This window comes from Bombus pyrosoma, linkage group LG16, assembly GCF_014825855.1.
Source record: "Bombus pyrosoma isolate SC7728 linkage group LG16, ASM1482585v1, whole genome shotgun sequence".
NCBI classification, from domain to species: Eukaryota; Metazoa; Arthropoda; class Insecta; order Hymenoptera; family Apidae; genus Bombus; species Bombus pyrosoma.
Genome location: NC_057785.1, coordinates 7,354,472 through 7,371,962, shown reverse-complemented (window position 1 = coordinate 7,371,962; position 17,491 = coordinate 7,354,472). Strand labels below are relative to the sequence as shown.

General features: G+C 33.3%; 4 protein-coding genes across 6 annotated transcripts in view; 1 reads left to right on the top strand and 3 right to left on the bottom strand.

The window, feature by feature from the left end:
* LOC122576786 (myb-like protein X) overlaps nucleotides 1–8,509 on the bottom strand; it is a 63,112-nt gene extending 54,603 nt beyond the window's left edge. The window contains exons 1-2 of one of the 3 annotated variants that reach the window (XM_043747556.1): nucleotides 7,996–8,509; nucleotides 7,475–7,578 (exon numbers count right to left, since the gene is read on the bottom strand). The gene's annotated coding sequence lies outside the window, so the exon portion shown is untranslated. The remainder of the gene's footprint in view (nucleotides 1–7,474; nucleotides 7,579–7,995) is intronic. The other 2 variants (XM_043747557.1, XM_043747559.1) reach the window with 2 other exon arrangements.
* LOC122576688 (quinone oxidoreductase-like protein 2) lies at nucleotides 3,828–6,282 on the bottom strand. The gene is made up of 8 exons (XM_043747348.1): nucleotides 6,031–6,282; nucleotides 5,210–5,443; nucleotides 4,956–5,147; nucleotides 4,680–4,861; nucleotides 4,514–4,605; nucleotides 4,307–4,433; nucleotides 3,953–4,082; nucleotides 3,828–3,854 (listed from the first exon to the last, which is right to left on the bottom strand). The coding sequence occupies exons 1-8, from the start codon at nucleotides 6,280–6,282 to the stop codon at nucleotides 3,828–3,830; spliced, it is 1,236 nt and encodes a 411-aa protein (XP_043603283.1).
* An 882-nt stretch (nucleotides 8,510–9,391) lies between the features above and the next one.
* Nucleotides 9,392–13,063, bottom strand: LOC122576789 (uncharacterized protein YJR142W). Its single transcript, XM_043747567.1, has 5 exons — nucleotides 12,849–13,063; nucleotides 12,099–12,196; nucleotides 11,805–12,009; nucleotides 11,232–11,711; nucleotides 9,392–11,160 (listed from the first exon to the last, which is right to left on the bottom strand). The coding sequence occupies exons 1-5, from the start codon at nucleotides 12,922–12,924 to the stop codon at nucleotides 11,036–11,038; spliced, it is 984 nt and encodes a 327-aa protein (XP_043603502.1). The 5' UTR covers nucleotides 12,925–13,063; the 3' UTR covers nucleotides 9,392–11,035.
* A 247-nt stretch (nucleotides 13,064–13,310) lies between these two features.
* On the top strand, nucleotides 13,311–14,861 carry LOC122576790 (probable rRNA-processing protein EBP2 homolog). Its single transcript, XM_043747568.1, has 3 exons — nucleotides 13,311–13,708; nucleotides 13,780–13,866; nucleotides 13,963–14,861. Exons 1-3 carry the CDS (start codon nucleotides 13,622–13,624, stop codon nucleotides 14,764–14,766), a joined length of 978 nt encoding a protein of 325 aa, XP_043603503.1. The 5' UTR covers nucleotides 13,311–13,621; the 3' UTR covers nucleotides 14,767–14,861.
* The last annotated feature ends 2,630 nt before the right edge of the window (nucleotides 14,862–17,491 follow it).

The following is a 17,491-nucleotide window of genomic DNA, read 5'->3' as shown; positions in this document are numbered from 1 at the left end:
TCCATGATAAAAATTTTGGTAGCGTTACATAGACATTTCATATAGGAAAGAAGAAAAATAACCGCGTTGGATACGATGGTATTTATAATGTGATATTTATTGAACTTTTAGATATCCAGGAAAAAGGAATAAAAATAAACATACCATACAATTTCCAACGTGATATTCGTATAAGGGAAAGAGTTTGAAACTTTGAAACTCGTCTCTTAATGATTTAGTAATGGAAATCGAGGAAGAAGATTCGTTCATTTGCCGATAATAATCATAAATCACCGACCAAATTTGACAATTACTGAAATAGATCCGCAGCGGGTTACCTAAGAGCCAGTTACCCAACGTAGCTCTCCTCTTCCTACACTTCGCTACTTCATACAGATCGTAGAAACGCGAACCCATTAATTTCCTCTCCGTAGTCGCGAACAGACCCGCGTTCAACGTAAGTTTCCAGGCCGAGCAAACGGCATTAAATTCGCGATTTATCATCCTGAAATCGTATCCTTTCACAAAAGACCTAACCTAAAATTAATCCTCCCATCGGGCCAATTAATCACGACTGGTACGTTTCAATGTAACGCTTCATTGCACGAAAAATTGACGTATCGATGTCCATACAAACCGTACAATGCGTCTCATAACTGCAAAACCACCCTTAAAATTTTCCACTTTTACGCGGAAATATATTATACAATCAATTTTCGTGAAAATAATGACTCGTACGCCCGAGAAAGTTTATCATCTTCTCTTGACGCGTCGACTATCACGGTGGTCGTAGGTGACGCACGTTCCATTATATTTTGTAAAATAATCGGAATAAAATAAGTTTCATCAGTGATCAGCTGTCGGTTATCGTTTTGTAGTTAGAAAAGTGCAATTTTTCTATGAGATCGTAATTCGAGGACCAGGGCCTGTTCCATTCACTTGCAATTATCTAGAAGAGTATAGTACATTACGTTGGATTTAATAATTATTAGAATTGAATCGAATAATATGCAAAAATTGAAGGTTTCGAGCGATGTTGCAGTTACGAGACACAGTGTATTGGACTAAATATACCAGTGAATGAAGAGAATTACGTCAGTAATCGGTAGAACGGCGCCATTTTCGGCACTCGATTGCGCCATTTTGCGATCATTTATAGGATAAGCGAGAATTTCGGAGGGCACGCGCGTGAGATAATAAAAGGCTCGTTGAGTAAAGCGTCGAGTCACTTTAGAAGGGAGAGAAAAAAACGAAAGAAAAGCGTGTTCCAGCGCGAAAGTACCGAGAAACCGTGACTTTTTGCGCTCGATGTGTCTTATTATGTAACTTGTTCTTTCGATTTACGCGAGAACCGTTTATTTCTCCTCTTCCTTCGACATCTGGCAAACAGATCGACCGCGGATTCTCTTTCCAGAGGCTGGTTAATTGAAAGATCGCGTATCCGATAGCTCGGGCACGCGGCGTAACACGAAAGATGGATTAAATTAAACGATTAACTTGCTAGTTTCCAGCCGTTTCACAGATTTTCGTACAGAGTGTAATTGAGTTTTATTGATTTTATCGAATTGAGGATTAAAAAGGATAAACAACAGCTGGACTCAGAGATCGAAGGCAAACAGCTATGACTCAGATATTCGCGACAGTTTTTCACAAAGCATCCAGAACCTGTCCTAATTAAAAAAGATTCCAAAAGTCTGTTCATTGTCGCGAAAGCTATCGCCGTAAAGCACGACTAATTAACAAAAAACTCGGAGCCATAAAACAACAGCTTGCAGTTCACCCAACGAAAAAACGATCCCCTTCATTAAAAATCCGGCTTCGATCTGCTTAAATCTCAAACCAACCAGAGCAACACTGTTATAATTATAACACGCCAAAAAAGACAACCACAAAAAGTAAACTAATTGGGAGAAAAATCAGACGTAAGAAAAAAAGAAATTGCTGACGAAATTTTCTTTCTTGGGAACGAGAAGATTTCGAAGAGGAATAATTTGCGACTGACGATCGAATTTTGAAATCACCACACCCATACCATTATCGTGACTACCTTGAACCTCGTTACGATTCTGCGTGATTTATAATACCAGGGCGGTTTAATTGACCTTTATATCACGTTATTTCACAAGTAATGTCGCCTCTTATTTTACACCTTCAAGTGCCAAGTTAATGTCAAACGATAAGTGTCAAAGCTAATAGTTACATAGCAACTAGAAAGAGTACAAAAATATGAAATACAATGTAATTTGCAACAAAAAGTTTTCGAGAAAGTTTGTTGAGACCTTAGACTGTCCGGCTGAGTGAGACAATTTTGCAAGGACTTCGCCCGAGGGCTGACCATATTAGTTCATCCACTTCACGCATTCTAGAGCACCCACGCCACGTTTCACGATCCTAAATCATTGTTATCAATTAATCAACACGTTTGACAATCCTGTCGTCGTCCGACCCCCGTGGTGAACGAAATCTAAAACGAAAGGACAATCCTTTCGAACAGCATACCAACCATTTCAGATAGTGGACGTAGTTTCTGAAGTATTCGTGATTTCTTAACAATACTCATATTTATCCAAACTAAAAAAAAACTGAACTAAACAGTTATTTTCTAAATTATTTATTTTCTAAATTAAAGATATTGATTGCACTCTAAATATGCAAAAAGAAAGATAAATAAAAAAGAAAGATAAGAAAGAAATGAAATATTCCTATAAAAGAATGACATATCCGAGGTAATGATACATTCGTTCGTCCTCCACGAGATCCATTTTCTGCATATTCTACATTTTTGTATCCGCGCTAAATATCCCAGAACAAAAAGGTCGAAGAATTTCTACCAATCGTGGCTCATTATTCCCCGAGTACGGATAATAGTCTCATAATTTAAGATCAAAATACGTGTTTCACCCTTACTACGCGTATTACAAAAGAACAGTTACCTTTCATCGCCTGTTCCAGGCGAACTGACAAAAAAAAACGAACAAAATTCTTCGCTACCATTAGAGGGAACATATTTAGAATCGACGATTTCACGAAGGACCGTTCTCAGGACTTTTACTCCGGGCTTCCTTTCGTCGGTAGCACGGCAACAAAACGCTCCAGTTTCGATAAAGGGGCGTTGAGCAACCGATAATGACCGCAACCGAGTTGCTAGTATGGCACGGCTACCTGAGAACAATCGTATGCGTGCAATTTTCTGTTGTCTCACAACCGAACGAATCTCCGTGAACAATCATCCAGTACGAAAATATTCTAAACCACTATTGTATAATTTTCACTTTTTATTTTTTAAAATCCTTCAAGTCAAAGGTTTTTTTATCTATTATTGATTTAGTTACATGTAATGTAAGAAGAACCTATAATTCTTGTATCGCATATATATAATTTTTAATTTCACCCCTAAATGTTTCTTTGTCACTGTAAGAAGGAATAACATTGATACTATGCATATAGTCCCATACAACAAGACAGGAGGAATGGTTGTAAAAGAAGGGATAATTGTAGAACAAGAAAACTGTTCATATCGTATAAATCATGAATTTGTATGGAAGCGTGTTTTGGAAAACGAATAGAACAAGGGTATCACTCTCCTCATTTCCAACCATTGTAAAATAAAAGATATTTATTCAAAGATATTATACAAAAGATACAGTCAATTTATTTTTGATATAATTTTTATGCAGTAAATGAAAAGCTTAATGTACTTAATTAGTCCTTAAATATAGCTTTAATTCAAGTTTGCAGTGTTATTTATATTTGATAAAGTGTAAAATATCTTTGCACATACTTTTAATAGATATTCATTATTTATAGCGACGCAAATTTTTTCATTAATTTATTTGTTTGAGCTAAACCTACCTATCTTTCATATTGATAATAACCTGTAAAATTAATAATTTTTTATGTTATATAGATTTATATTTATTCATAGATTATGAATCGCAATAACTAGCTAAACTACTGGATGTTCCACACTCACTTTTCCTGCAGATTTACAGTTAAGAATAAAGTCCAATGCATCATTTACTTTTGGTAATCCAACTGTTAATGAACAAGTTGGTTTAATTAGACCCTCTTCGATAAATTGTAAAATATCATCGCCTGCTTGTCTAGTTAAAGAAATATAAAATTAAAATAAACTACTTTGAAAAGATTTAAACCTAAGCGCTAAACTGTCCTACAAATTTTGTTAATAATTTTATGAATTAAAAATAGTTCTTATTGTAGCTGATAATTCATAATAATTACCATTTTTATCATAATTCGATAATGGTTTTGAATGGTTCATAAAAGAACAAAATTTATGGGACATTTTAGTTTAAAGTTATTATACCGATATGACTCAGGCTTCTTCTTCCTATATTGCCTCAAGTTGAATCCACTAACAGAAAAGCCATTCTTTTCCGTATCAGAGTCACTAGTTTCTACAGTTACTGCTGAACCAGCGATTATTACTCTTCCTTTATAATAAAAACTAATATTTAATAAACTGGCCTACTTAATTTAAATAATTAGCGCTATTTCTAAAGTAGTTATGTACCTTCACGGGACAGGTGGTGTAACACAACTGCAAAATTATCATCACGCAACATATCTTTTATGGTAGTTTCATCTTTGTAAATATTAGTAAAACTAGAAATACAACACAGTTTCTAACATTGCTTTTAACTTGACCTTGCATGAGAATCATTTCTACTTAAACTTACCAACTTAACACTTTTTTAAAATATTCACCATCTGCGTCATCAAAGATTTCTTTGATATCATTATCTGCAGCTATCTCTTCGATTTGCTTCAATAATGTTTTACCTTTATATTTAAAAGACGCAAGCACACCTTTCTCTCTAGCAAGAGCTGCTCCATCTTCAGTAGCAGAAACGCTAATTACCTGAATTAATAGTCATCATAGACAACTACTGACTTAAAATGAGAATTGCCTATCCATGTTTGTGTTTGTAAAGTTTTATTACCAGAAATCTAACCTGAGCTTTGAATACATTTGTTGCAAGATCGACTGCAGCTAATCCAATGCCACTTAAACCCACGTTAATTAATATCATATCTTCTTCTTGAATGCTAACCTTCCTTTCTAATGCGATTAAAGCTGTAATATAATCGTCGAGCAAACCCACCGCATCAACAGATTTCACCTCTGATGGTACTTTCCAGATATCCTACAAGTCTCTGATATAGTGAAATACAAACACAAGCAATTAAGCAAAAGAAACTCGCTTACATTAACATCTGCTATGCACTGTTCTGCTAAACCTCCATAACGGTCTTTGTTAAGAGCAATAATTTTATCCCCAACCTTATAACCTTGTCCTTTAGCTTCTTCCCCAACTTGAATTAATTTTCCAACAAACTCATAACCAAGAACCATGGGCAAAGTTGGTTCAAATGTATACATATTTTTTGTCAATAATGCATCCGATGCATTGAGAGCGCAATACTGAACATCTACAAGAACCTGCCAATGCAAAAATGCTACAAGCTTTGTCTTTCAATGAATATTTTATTAATTTATACCAATAAATTACATACAAAAAGATATAAGGCACTATATATTCTACATAGAATATTTACAGGAACATTTATAGAATAGTTACAAAAAGAATTAAGATAAAATACTAAATTACTTTTGTTTATTAACTACCCAAACTTTACGATAAAAACTAATATATAATTTGCTAATAGTGCGTAGAGATATGATATCATTATTTCTTTCTCAGTTAGAAAGTATAAATGTAGCTTAAATATAGTTCAATCATAATTTACAAATGTAACTCAAAATTGTCTATTATGGAACTATCATGCTTAAACCATTTTTTCTGAAATAATATTAGCAACAAGAAAAGATTTTATACCTTTTCTTCCTCATTGTGCGTATAAAATTCCCACTCGTTAATTATACAAATGTTAACATTATGTACATCATATATCCACAATCAAATAATCAATTGAATTATTAAAACAGAAAATTGAAAGTACATGAAAATATAACAAAGAAATATTTTTATATCTTTGGAAATGTTAATCTTTACATGACAAACTTACTTCATTAGTTTGTAATATTTTAGGAGGATCAACGTTTTCTAAAACGAAGCGCTCGGAAAATTTCTTCAAAACAGCGGCAGAAATCCTGCCATGTTCAGAAGCCGGGATGCCACTTTTCGCATTCTCTTCTAGGTTAACAGACTTGTCATTCGCGACAGAACCAAACCTAACAATTTTCGAACGCGTCGACAATTTCTTCAAATGACTGCCACAAAAATCCGCGAAGATTTTTCTCCCTATCACCACCGACATTTTCAGTTTTTCTAAGAAAATTCAAATTGTTATTCGAAACGCAAAAATAGCACCCACGCAGAACTTTATGAAGTACGAGTACGCATGCGCGACGCTAATTTAATATCGAATTCTAAAGTTTAAATATCGATGAGGCGGTGAAATCGAACTGAAACGCTTCTGTATCGATATTTTGAATTTTTTGTAAAGAAAATTCAAATCTTCCGCAGTTAAATGTCGGCCATCACGATTTCAACCACCGTTTCGTTCAAAGTGTTGTTTAATAACTGAAAAATTAATGTGATTAAACTACTTAGTGCTAATGTGTCGTGATTGAATCGTGGAGTGATGACCCTGGACCACATAATTTTCTCGATCTCCAGCTTTCAACTATTTCTAGGCCACAATATTTGAAAAAGGTCAGTGATAGAAAATTTCTTCCATTGCATCGCCATTATTCAAGTATGAAATATTATGCGCGTGTCTACGCTATCAAATTATTGGACTTTTTTTATTAATTATATTAATTGTTCAATATGCTTCGTATCGTGTAAGTCATTGACAACAACCTCCTTGTTTAGGTTGTTTGATACATATATATATATATTTTATGTATAATATGTTTAGTTGTAGGATAAAGTCAAATTATGAAATGCTTCCTGAAAGAATCTATCAATATAATATACGTACATCGAAATATTTCGTATGTTAGGCCTTCTTTTCTGAGAATAATAATTTTCGTAAACACTGTGGAACACAGCTTATTTATTATTATAATGAATATTCTGGATGGGTCACCTGTGACTCACACGGTCTGGATTATAGATAACGCAATTCGTATGGTAAGAAAACGTTAATTCAATATGTCCTCCTTTGAATTCTGTGTATTTATTATTAGACCGCGGATCTTCATGCATTTATAAATACATGAAATATCTGAAGCAAAGTACTTATTATGATATGTTCAATTTTTTTAGTTATATTTTTTTTATTAGTTAGTTGTATTTATATAAACTATAATTAGTTATACATTAGTTATATGTATATAAAAATATGAATTTGCAGAAACATTCGCAGCCTATTTATTGTAATATATATATATATATATTTTTTTTTTAAATAGTATGAGGATTTTATATTATGTAATTTTTATACAAAATAATTGAGAGATATGTATAGAATAGAAGTATATGTAATATAATTAATAACTCACCTATCGCCAAATGTATGAAAGATCCAAATTTTGACGAAATTTCCGAGGCTGTTAAAGGAGACTGTTTCAGTGAAAACGTCGTAGAATCCATAGTTAAAAATCTACTATGAAATAGAAGAGAACGGAAATGAATTAAAAGAAAGTAGAAATAGGATAATTTTAACTTAACACATTATTAATTAAAAAATTCTCACTTTTTGCGTTCTTGTATTATAGTAGAAAAAAAATTACGAATTTATAGCAACATAAGAAATGATTAAAATATTCATAAAATAAATCTTTTCTATTATACGAATTTTCGTAAATCTTGACATTTCTAGGCTAACAAAAAATTCAGTACAATTAACGAATTCCACGTAAAATAACTAAAAGAGAAAATGAAAAGTTTCGCAATATGACGCAACCTCGATGCGTTCCGTTGGTATAAAACTGACAAAATCGTAGCGAATAAACAAAAATAATGTTTACAAATGCAATTGCCTTTCGAAAAATAGCTGAATTATGATACTTGTTCACCATACCTAATAAACAAAATAACACTTCACACGACGCACTTATTTTGTTTGATTTAGTCACTGGATTTAGAAATAGTTTTTAACTGGAAATAAATGAAAAGTAACGCTAAACTTCAACAGGAAGCATGTAGAAGTGTGTAGTGGAGAGTAGTCACAGGACTGTTGCCCCACTGATGTTCAAAAGGGTAGTGATTTGGTCGATTTTTGTTTCTTCTGACAAAGTCAAGCCTCCCCACCAGGTTTCTAGCACAATTTTTTTATTTCTACCTTTTCGAGCGTCCCCACTAGCCTGGTCATTTGTTATTGCTTTCTCGCTGGAAAATCTTTCTGGTGTCCAAGTTTTCGAAATATAAGTGTACCGGAAACTGCTATGCCTTTACTATATCAGATGACAGTTACTTTATGAAATTAAAAATGTAGAAAAATCTAATTAAAATTTTTTTTTTTTGTATTTTAAAGCAGCAAAGAAACATTTTTGTTTCTTCCAATCGCATTCCATTTTAAAATTATTTTCTGAGTAACATATTAATTAACTTAACTTCTTGGAATTTAAAGATATTTAAACATTTTGTCAAATAGATTTATTACTTGTCCCCAAGTATTCTTTTTAACGAACTATAGTATAGTTCTATTGGTCATGTAAAGAGGGTAGAATGATAGAGTACAAAGCATTCAACTTTATTTATTGAGCTAATAGGTCATTGCAACTGATTCTCCTTTTTTGATTAATATTTTAAACGACTGTTCCACGATGATACCTTATAACAGAGTTCATAGTAATTCAATATCTACAAAGAACTATGAGAATTAAGTGCAACATTTATGCAATGAACAGAGATATATGTAAAAGTTTCACTTTACATTTGAATTTTGGTTAATGAATGCTTAAAATAAAAGTAACATAAAAAGCATATAATGTATCTGTATGTTAATCAAGTCGGATTTACAGGAAAGAAAATGGAGTGAAAGATAGGAAGATAGAAACGATGGCACTGTAAGTTTGATTAGATTTATTCATTGACAAATATTAAGTCATGCATTAAACAGTATGGCCAGCCGTACTCATATCTATCACAAAAATGTTAGTTTCACTTAAAAACAAATATAGTCATAGATTTAATGATCGGATTAAAAATAATAGGGCGATGACGAGTATGACTAGTACATGATTATAAAAATAGCGAACTCATTTAAACACATCAGGTTAGTTCGAATAAGGACTAAATTAAAGTTAGAGTATGCTTAAGCAGTACGGATCTCACTTACTGTCATCTAGTTAAGTGGATTGAAATAAAAGCAACAAAAAGAAGCAAATACGTTTAACATAATATAAGTCACAGCGGATATCCTGCTTAAAATCGGTGTTGGTAGAAAAATTCCTTAAAAAAGATATTCAGAACGCTTATCCATAAACGCAATTATAATAATATCGAAACTACAACGATTTATATATTGAATTTAACATACCTAATGACTCTTCATCTTGTAGAAACTAGTTTCAGTATAAAAAATCTCTTAATTTAAGGGCATACGCAATGCAAGCGATATAAAGCATCATTTAAATACAATAACTTATAAAAATACTTGATAATAGTTAATATACTTTCAAAGCAAGAACACTAGACATTCTGTGCATCAAATGAACAAAATGGTAAATACATAAATTAATTGTCGCCAAATAAGTATAATGAGCAATAAATATCACATTGAAAACATTCGGACAAAAGATAAAAAGTGATGCTTCTAGGATTGCGTTTGCCGTTCATACAATCACTATTCTTCACAATCTAATAATATCACTTGATCAGAACCTTGGTACCAATCATTGTTGAGAATTAAAAAATCTACCTACATATTACATACGATAAACAATATACGAACACTTTTGTTCCCCTTCCCAATAAACGCTGTTCAAGTGAAAATGCTGGATCTTTCTCGTTGGTAGCATAGTTGATAGTATACGAACACATACGTCGACATAATTCGTCTACAAATGTTTTTCTTTTTGTTTTTTTTCTTCGTTTTTTCCATTTTTACTCTAAACATATCAAATAGTATACTGTGCATTCACATTCATAATACTGTGAATGAATTTCATCTTACATCCTACGCAGAATATTAGGATATTACTGCATTCTTACTTTATGCGCACTCATTGTTGTTGTTAGGTGTACAAGTTTGTTTTTTAGTACAAAAATTCTATTACAAACGTTAGAAAAAGCTATTGTTACTCTTTCGTTTTCCCACTTCCTTGCTTGCTTAGAAACTGAAAACTTAATCTATGCTTCTGGAATGCTGTATGAATAATACTTCTAATTTGACATCGATGTATATCAAAAGTTGTCACACGTCTAGATTATTACTCGTACGATCGGCGAAAACTCCTTCGTTCGTTCTTGTGCAAAAATTCAGTTCGATGGTTTGGTAGAAATCAGAGGAAGATGTAGCGTGATTTTCTTTTTTTCTAAATAACGATGATGAATGAATTTGCTTAAAAATCATTTCGTAAATTATCTCTTTGTATTGTGCCAATTTTACAAAGTTGTTATATATCAATAAATCCCCAATAAATTAGAATTCATTCCCTATGAAACTCTCGCTGAGTTAATAATGGCTACGTTTACATCCCTATGTATGTCTTTCGCATAAGTCATCAAAAAATCGTCTTTACCTGCTACTTTCATCGTTATTGTATATAAAAACTACTCAAGTTATAACAAAAGGAATAATAATATATTTATGAGTAAAAATATTGAAATAACGTATCTTCTTTTTTTTTTTCCTTTTTCAATATTGTGGAAACAACAGTTAGTTTGAATTTCATAAAAATCCTTCAAATCAATTCTAGAAATATTTGAACTATTATTTAGTGGTCTTCTAATGATTTTTTAAGTCTTACGTATATAAATTTGCACCATTTTCTTTTTTCTTTTCATTACTATAAAGTTTGCAAAAAATTGATTAAATACAAAGAAATCACAAAAATTCCAACTCCGCTCGATTCGATCAATTTTAAACGCGAAATTAAATTAAGGACTAATTAAACTTAAATTCTGTCTAATGATTCGATTGCTTCACCATTTGCGGCTATTTTACACTTTTTTTGTGGGTGATTATAAATGGTTTGCAGAGGTATATGAAGCAATTCCACGATTTCTATAAAATTAGGCTCTGCAACAGAATGAAGTGAATATTTTAATTACTTGACACTGTAATTGTTTATTGTCATAAAGTATACTCACCGTTTTCCGCTGTGATATATCCATGTCTAATTAAAAAGTCAAGCGCGACTGGCACCGAAGTGGTTTTAAAATGCGAAGACAGTATCCTTTCTAAACATTCGTTAACTGGAAGCAATTCAAAAGTCTCTACCTCTCCATCATTGTTACTTGGTACAAAGTCTGGTGGTAGTTCAAGGTCGTATACAAACTCAGTGTTGGGGAACAGACCCCTTTCACTTTCAAAAAACAGAGATACACAACCGGCACTCTTTAGTTTTGCAATAAGATTATTAGGAATGCTGGCTTCTTCCCCAGCCTCTTTTATAGCAGTTTCATTAATTCCATAGCCAACGCTCAACCCACCACTCACCATGTTATCCCAGTAGCCAGGCCAAGTCTGCTTGTTTGGGCTACGCTTCTGCAACCATATTGATAAACCTTTCACAGGATCCATAACGTATCCATTAATGTCAACTCCATATTTGCGAATTCCAAACAAGCCTATAGAATAATAATTTTTAAGTAAAGAATTATGTTAAACAAGTCTAGTTAGATGGATAAAGATGTTAGTAAGATTGTGATTACTGTACATACATGTAGCAGACCGGTCCATTTTGAACAGTGGTGGGGTATTGAATTCTGCGCGTACTTCATAGCACTCTTCTCTCCATCCTCTTAATGCTATGAACTTTCCACCTGCACGCCATTCCCTCAAAACTTCCTCAACTCTGGCACTTCTCTCTGCATATTCTCTGAATGCTGGATTCAGTTGTACATACTCAGGATGTACTTGAAATACCTATGAAAAATATTTAAGATAGATATGATAAGATTATATAAACATATTAATAGACATATTATCTATCGTAATTCAATATGCAGAGTTACCTGTGGATAATTCAACAATTCCTTCATTACATCTGGACGCACAAGGCCAATTTGTTGTCCATCAACAACAAAGGCTCTGCATTCACCTGCATGAAAACCTAAAAAGTATCGTGAATTATTTCATTAATCCAATTATTGACATTATAGAATAAAATTAGAATTTAGATATAAAATATAAGCAATAAACGAAAGAAATAGGAAATGAAAAAATTAAAACTGAAAATTAAACGTGTTTGTCAATACAAAAACATAATATAGTAACATAATAATCCTATTATAACTTAAACCTGGAAAAAAGAAAAGAATATCAATAGAATCTCACAAATATTCATCTATTAATATCTATTTACAGATCTGTGTTTAAATTGTACAAGAAACAGATTATAATATAGATCACCTCATAAAGATATACGATACACATCCTTGGTATCTACTTTGATAAATATACATATAGCAACAATACTCAAAATATTTATTATGAGAAAAGCAGGGAGAATCAAAGATATATATATAATGGTAGGAAAAATTATTGTAGCGAATTTCATGAAAATCATTTATGCTCTCCGGGGAAGATAGGCACAATTCCTATTAGTTCGCTGAAAATACGTGAAAGAATACACAAGAGACTCGAAATCAATATCTTAGTAGACAGGACGGAAAGCTACGAATTTCTATGCGCTAATCATTACAAAATCGTGCAGGAGGCATACAGAGAGGCGAGGCGCCCTTATATGAAATGATTTCGCTTACCTGACAGGTAGAAGCAGTTGAATTTGTTGGCGAGCTTCAATAAACGTGACATCGGTTTCTTATCACTATCCGTCATTATGTTTCGCTGTCGTTAGCCAGCTGTGATAAAAAATCCTAGCATAGAGTATAGTATATATCAGACGCGAGTCTCGCGAGATTTCTGCACATCGAAGGGTACAGTCTAGACTGAAATTGCCAACGCGATTCATCCCAACTGCTTTTATTTTTTCTTGTGTATCTTTCCATAGATTCAGAGATAAGATATCAGATTCTACTTCTTATGCAACTTATAACATACAATATACTTCTTCTATTGCGATAGCAAACAGTAGTTAACAGAGTATATGATCTGTAATTGGTTGAATTGATTTAGAAATTGTACGCAATTTCTTTTTATTGGATATTGAACTTTGTGCACTTTTTAAGGATGCAATTTTATATATTTGTATTTTAAATTTAAATAGAATTATTTATAGTAAAACTGAAATAATATCATGATATCAAAATTTTTTATGACACAAAATAGAAACTAGGAGGTTTAGAATTTTTAATATGCACATAAGAGTAATTATTTGGAGGAGTAAAGGGGACAATTTTTAATATTTCACTTTAATTATATTTGAGAACAGTTTAAGAAGCTTGCTTATCGTTTAAGTATCATGCTTGAAACATAACCCTGTATTTCCACTAGATTGCGCTAAAGGCGTGTGGATGCACACTGTGTATTGTATCAATACTGTAAATTCGTATATTTATCAAATTTAATATAAAAAATGAAAGTGAAGAAGGTTATATTGCACACCGAAGAAGCGCAAGCGTCTTCTGAATCGGATTCGGAATACAATTCATCAGACGAAGAAGTAAATACCACTTACATATCAAGATATCTATCATAATATTTTTCTAACCTTTTTTTTTTTCACGTGTATAGTTACAAGAAGCTTATGCGAGAGGTTTGTTGAAACCAGGTTTGAATTTTGTAATTGAAAAACAAAAAAGAGAACACAAAAACTGTGTTGTAAGTATAAAGATAATCTCTTAAATGTAACTTAATCGATTAATTTTTTGAAGAAAATGACAAAAATATTATCCTTATAATTGACATTATTCGTAGAATCTTATGAAAAACAAACTAGAGGAATTTAAACTGGATTTGCCATGGATCGAAAGGTTAGACATGGCTAATGCGCCAGCACCTTTAGCACCAGAATTGGCGTTACAAATGCAGGAACAAGAAGTAAGGCGTTCTAAACAGTTACAAGGGAATAAGAAGTTACCACAGTACAAACCAGCTGAAGATCCTGTTCTGAATGACTTTCGCAGGGAAACAATGTTTCACAGACAAGCACAGGGTGCCGTTATGGATGCAATCGCACGATTGAAAAAGCTTGGTATTCCAACAACCAGACCCGACGATTATTTTGCTGAAATGGCAAAATCAGATACCCATATGCAAAAGGTTAGACAAAACTTAATGAGACAGCAAATAATAGCACAAAGGTCAGAGAAGGTCAGACAACTGAGACAACAGAGGAAAGTAGGAAAGCAAATGCAGATAGAAGCAACTCTGAAAAAGCATGCAGAAAAGAGAAAATTATTAGAGGAGGTTAAAAAATATCGCAAGGGTGTGAGAAAAGACTTAGATTTCTTAGATGACAAAAAGAAACCTCAAGGTAAAGCAGCGAATCAGAAGGTAGCAGCAAAGCGAAAAATGAGGGATGCTAAGTATGGTTTTGGTGGGAAGAAACGTGACAGTAAGAAGAACACAAGGGCAAGCTCTGCGGATGTTTCAGAATATAGAAGGCCTTCAAAACTAGGGAAAGGTTTGAAGAATAAAGGGGGAAAGGGGGGGAAGCCTAAACAGAGATTAGGAAAAAGTCGTAGAACACAGATGAAAGCAAAGAAGAGGAGACAATAGGAACAAACTTGATGTAATAGGTTTTATAAGAGTAATTGATCTAAGCCACGTATTTGTAAAATAATAAACTTTTGCGTAATAAATGACTCGAGATACTTTCTATTATTATTTCTTACCTTTTTATCGAAATATTTCTGGGATCTCGTTCAACAGACAGCAATGAACAATTGCAAACTGGCCTCGACAAAAGAATTTTTGTCGCATACGTAACTACGTTCAAACGTATCGAGCGTGAAAGCACTGAAACGTATGCAAAGAAGGGATTACGTAAAGACGTGTAAAGCGAGAAAATCTTTTTCCCTTTTCAGAGATCTTCTTCAAGTTAGGTAGCACACTGTTTCGTGCTCAATCAAACGCGAACAGCCCCGAAGCATCATCGATACCGACGTTCTCGAGCTTGCTATTGCGTTTTACGTGTATCCGTAGAATATTTCTATGCGCGCTGGAAAAATATACACCGGCCAAACAGAAACGCCCCGTCGACTATTGTGGTTCTTATCACTCGTATCTTTCACGAACTCCTATATAAAAAGGAATTCTTTCTCATTGTCGCTGATAATAGTAGTAGTGAGTGTGTACACGCAACGCAAAGATGTTGTTCCTTCAATTATAGCGATTTCCTTGCTTCATCTTCCTCTTCTACCACTTTTTGTGATTTATTTTTTATTTATATCATATTTTTAGTTTGTCAATCTATTGTTAAACTTAGATATTATGAAATATTTGAATGAATGAAATCCGATAGGATATTCCGATATAAATAGTATCTTGTTTGGGATATTCTTAAAAACTTTACAACAGTTGAATTAGAAAAGGTAATCATTACTTGGAACATATATATTATTATTTGAGAAATCTTTACTAAGAAATTATTATCTCAGATTAGGTTAATCTGATAACGTAAAACAAACATAACGTGCATCAAATAGTTTGAATGTAAAAGTTTCGATTAAGTTTTATTACACGCAAGTACAGAAGAAAAATAACTAAACAAAATGAACGAATGGTACATAAAACAACGGCAGGAGTGGTCGCATGATGGATCGCTTAATCTACAAAGTGACTCTCCAATATTTGGTGCTCGACCCGTTCAATACGTTAATGCCCCATTATGTTATGAAAAATCGCGAAGGATGCGGTCGAATGATAGCGACACGAAACACGTGGATCAGAGTAATCTCTCTATGGTATCGATACCGGCGGAATATTTAACATGTGTCGTCCATTAGACAATCCACTGTATCTACAGGGTTTGTTACATGCATAGGAATGCGATTACACCGCATATTACATGCGCGGCCACGTTTGCACTCGCGTAGATATACGTATGTACACACGCTCCCCTTTCCTTTAGCGATCGTTGGCTTGATTCGCCACCATACGTAGCTAATGATGATTTAACCTCATCTTCTATTCATGTGTGTACATTTAAAATTCACAAGCTTGTAACAAAAAAGAACTACCTTTATCAAACTTGTAGATAATATCGCATAATAAATGATTCCCCCCTCCGTTCATATAGAATTCGAAAGTACATAGTTAAAAAGAAAAATGCTAAATTCTATTAACTGCGAGTTACTACTCTTACTCAATGAAATAAGTTCACGATACAATTAAGTATCTTCTTCTTTAACATGTGATTCTCCGAAACGTAGAAAGAATTTTGAGAGAATACCTTCAAAAATTTGAACGAAAATTCAACCTAGTTAAATAATCAAAAGGCCTGAGGATTATTTGCAAAATCTGTATTTCTGCGAGTATCCTGGCTTGGTGTCGCTTCTCAAGGAAAAATCTTTGTGAAACGATACCAATTACCAAAATCCGTCACGAGAAGATGATTATGATACATTATGTAAATTTAAAAAATTTGGTAAATTTTCATAAGTAATAAACTCACATATGATGGGTGTATAATATAAAGATGTATAATTAACATTGTTACTATAGGCATGAACTATCTATTGAATTTTAGTTCACTTCTATAATAAATATGTTCTAAGTTACTAAATGTCTATGCCTGTGTCAGGAAACTTTATACAGATAAAGTAATAATTCAGTTATTCGGAGAAAAACAGAAAATTATTTGAAAAATCGATCGATTAACTTTTGAAAATGCATGATGACGCGCACATGTGCGATCATGGATACGATGGATCCTCGAGGATCGATGGGATGGATGGTCAGTGGAATATGGGATAACACGCTTGATTGGGTTCCGAGTGTATACTTGTTATTTGGCGAGTGGAAATACCAGCGATCGAGCCGCATGCATAAGGCTGGGCCATTGGTGTGCAGCCACGTGCACGTGGCCGTGTATATTTTTTACAATAGCCCCGGGTTATTGTATTTAAATCCAGGAGCACTCTCGCGCTGTGTCCTCCGCTTCTGTGTCCGGCGCAGACACGAGAGCCCTGGGAATCCGCTCTCCAGGTAACAGCTGTTTTAGAGGGAGATCCCCATTTTTATTCCCTCCCACGCACTCCTAACAATTACTCAAGTGGTACGCACCGTTCTATAGGTTCTTTCTTCCATGATTTTCATTCTTAATCCTAGAATAGTATACTATTTAATAGGCTCTTTCATGACCCGAACATAGCGATTACGGTTACCGTGTTGCAAAATAATTCAGCCAATGTGTAGTAACATATTTATTCTTAAACGCAGTTCCAAAGCGATAACAAGACAGCTTTAACTCATCTTGCTATTTAACTCATGAAAGCTGAAA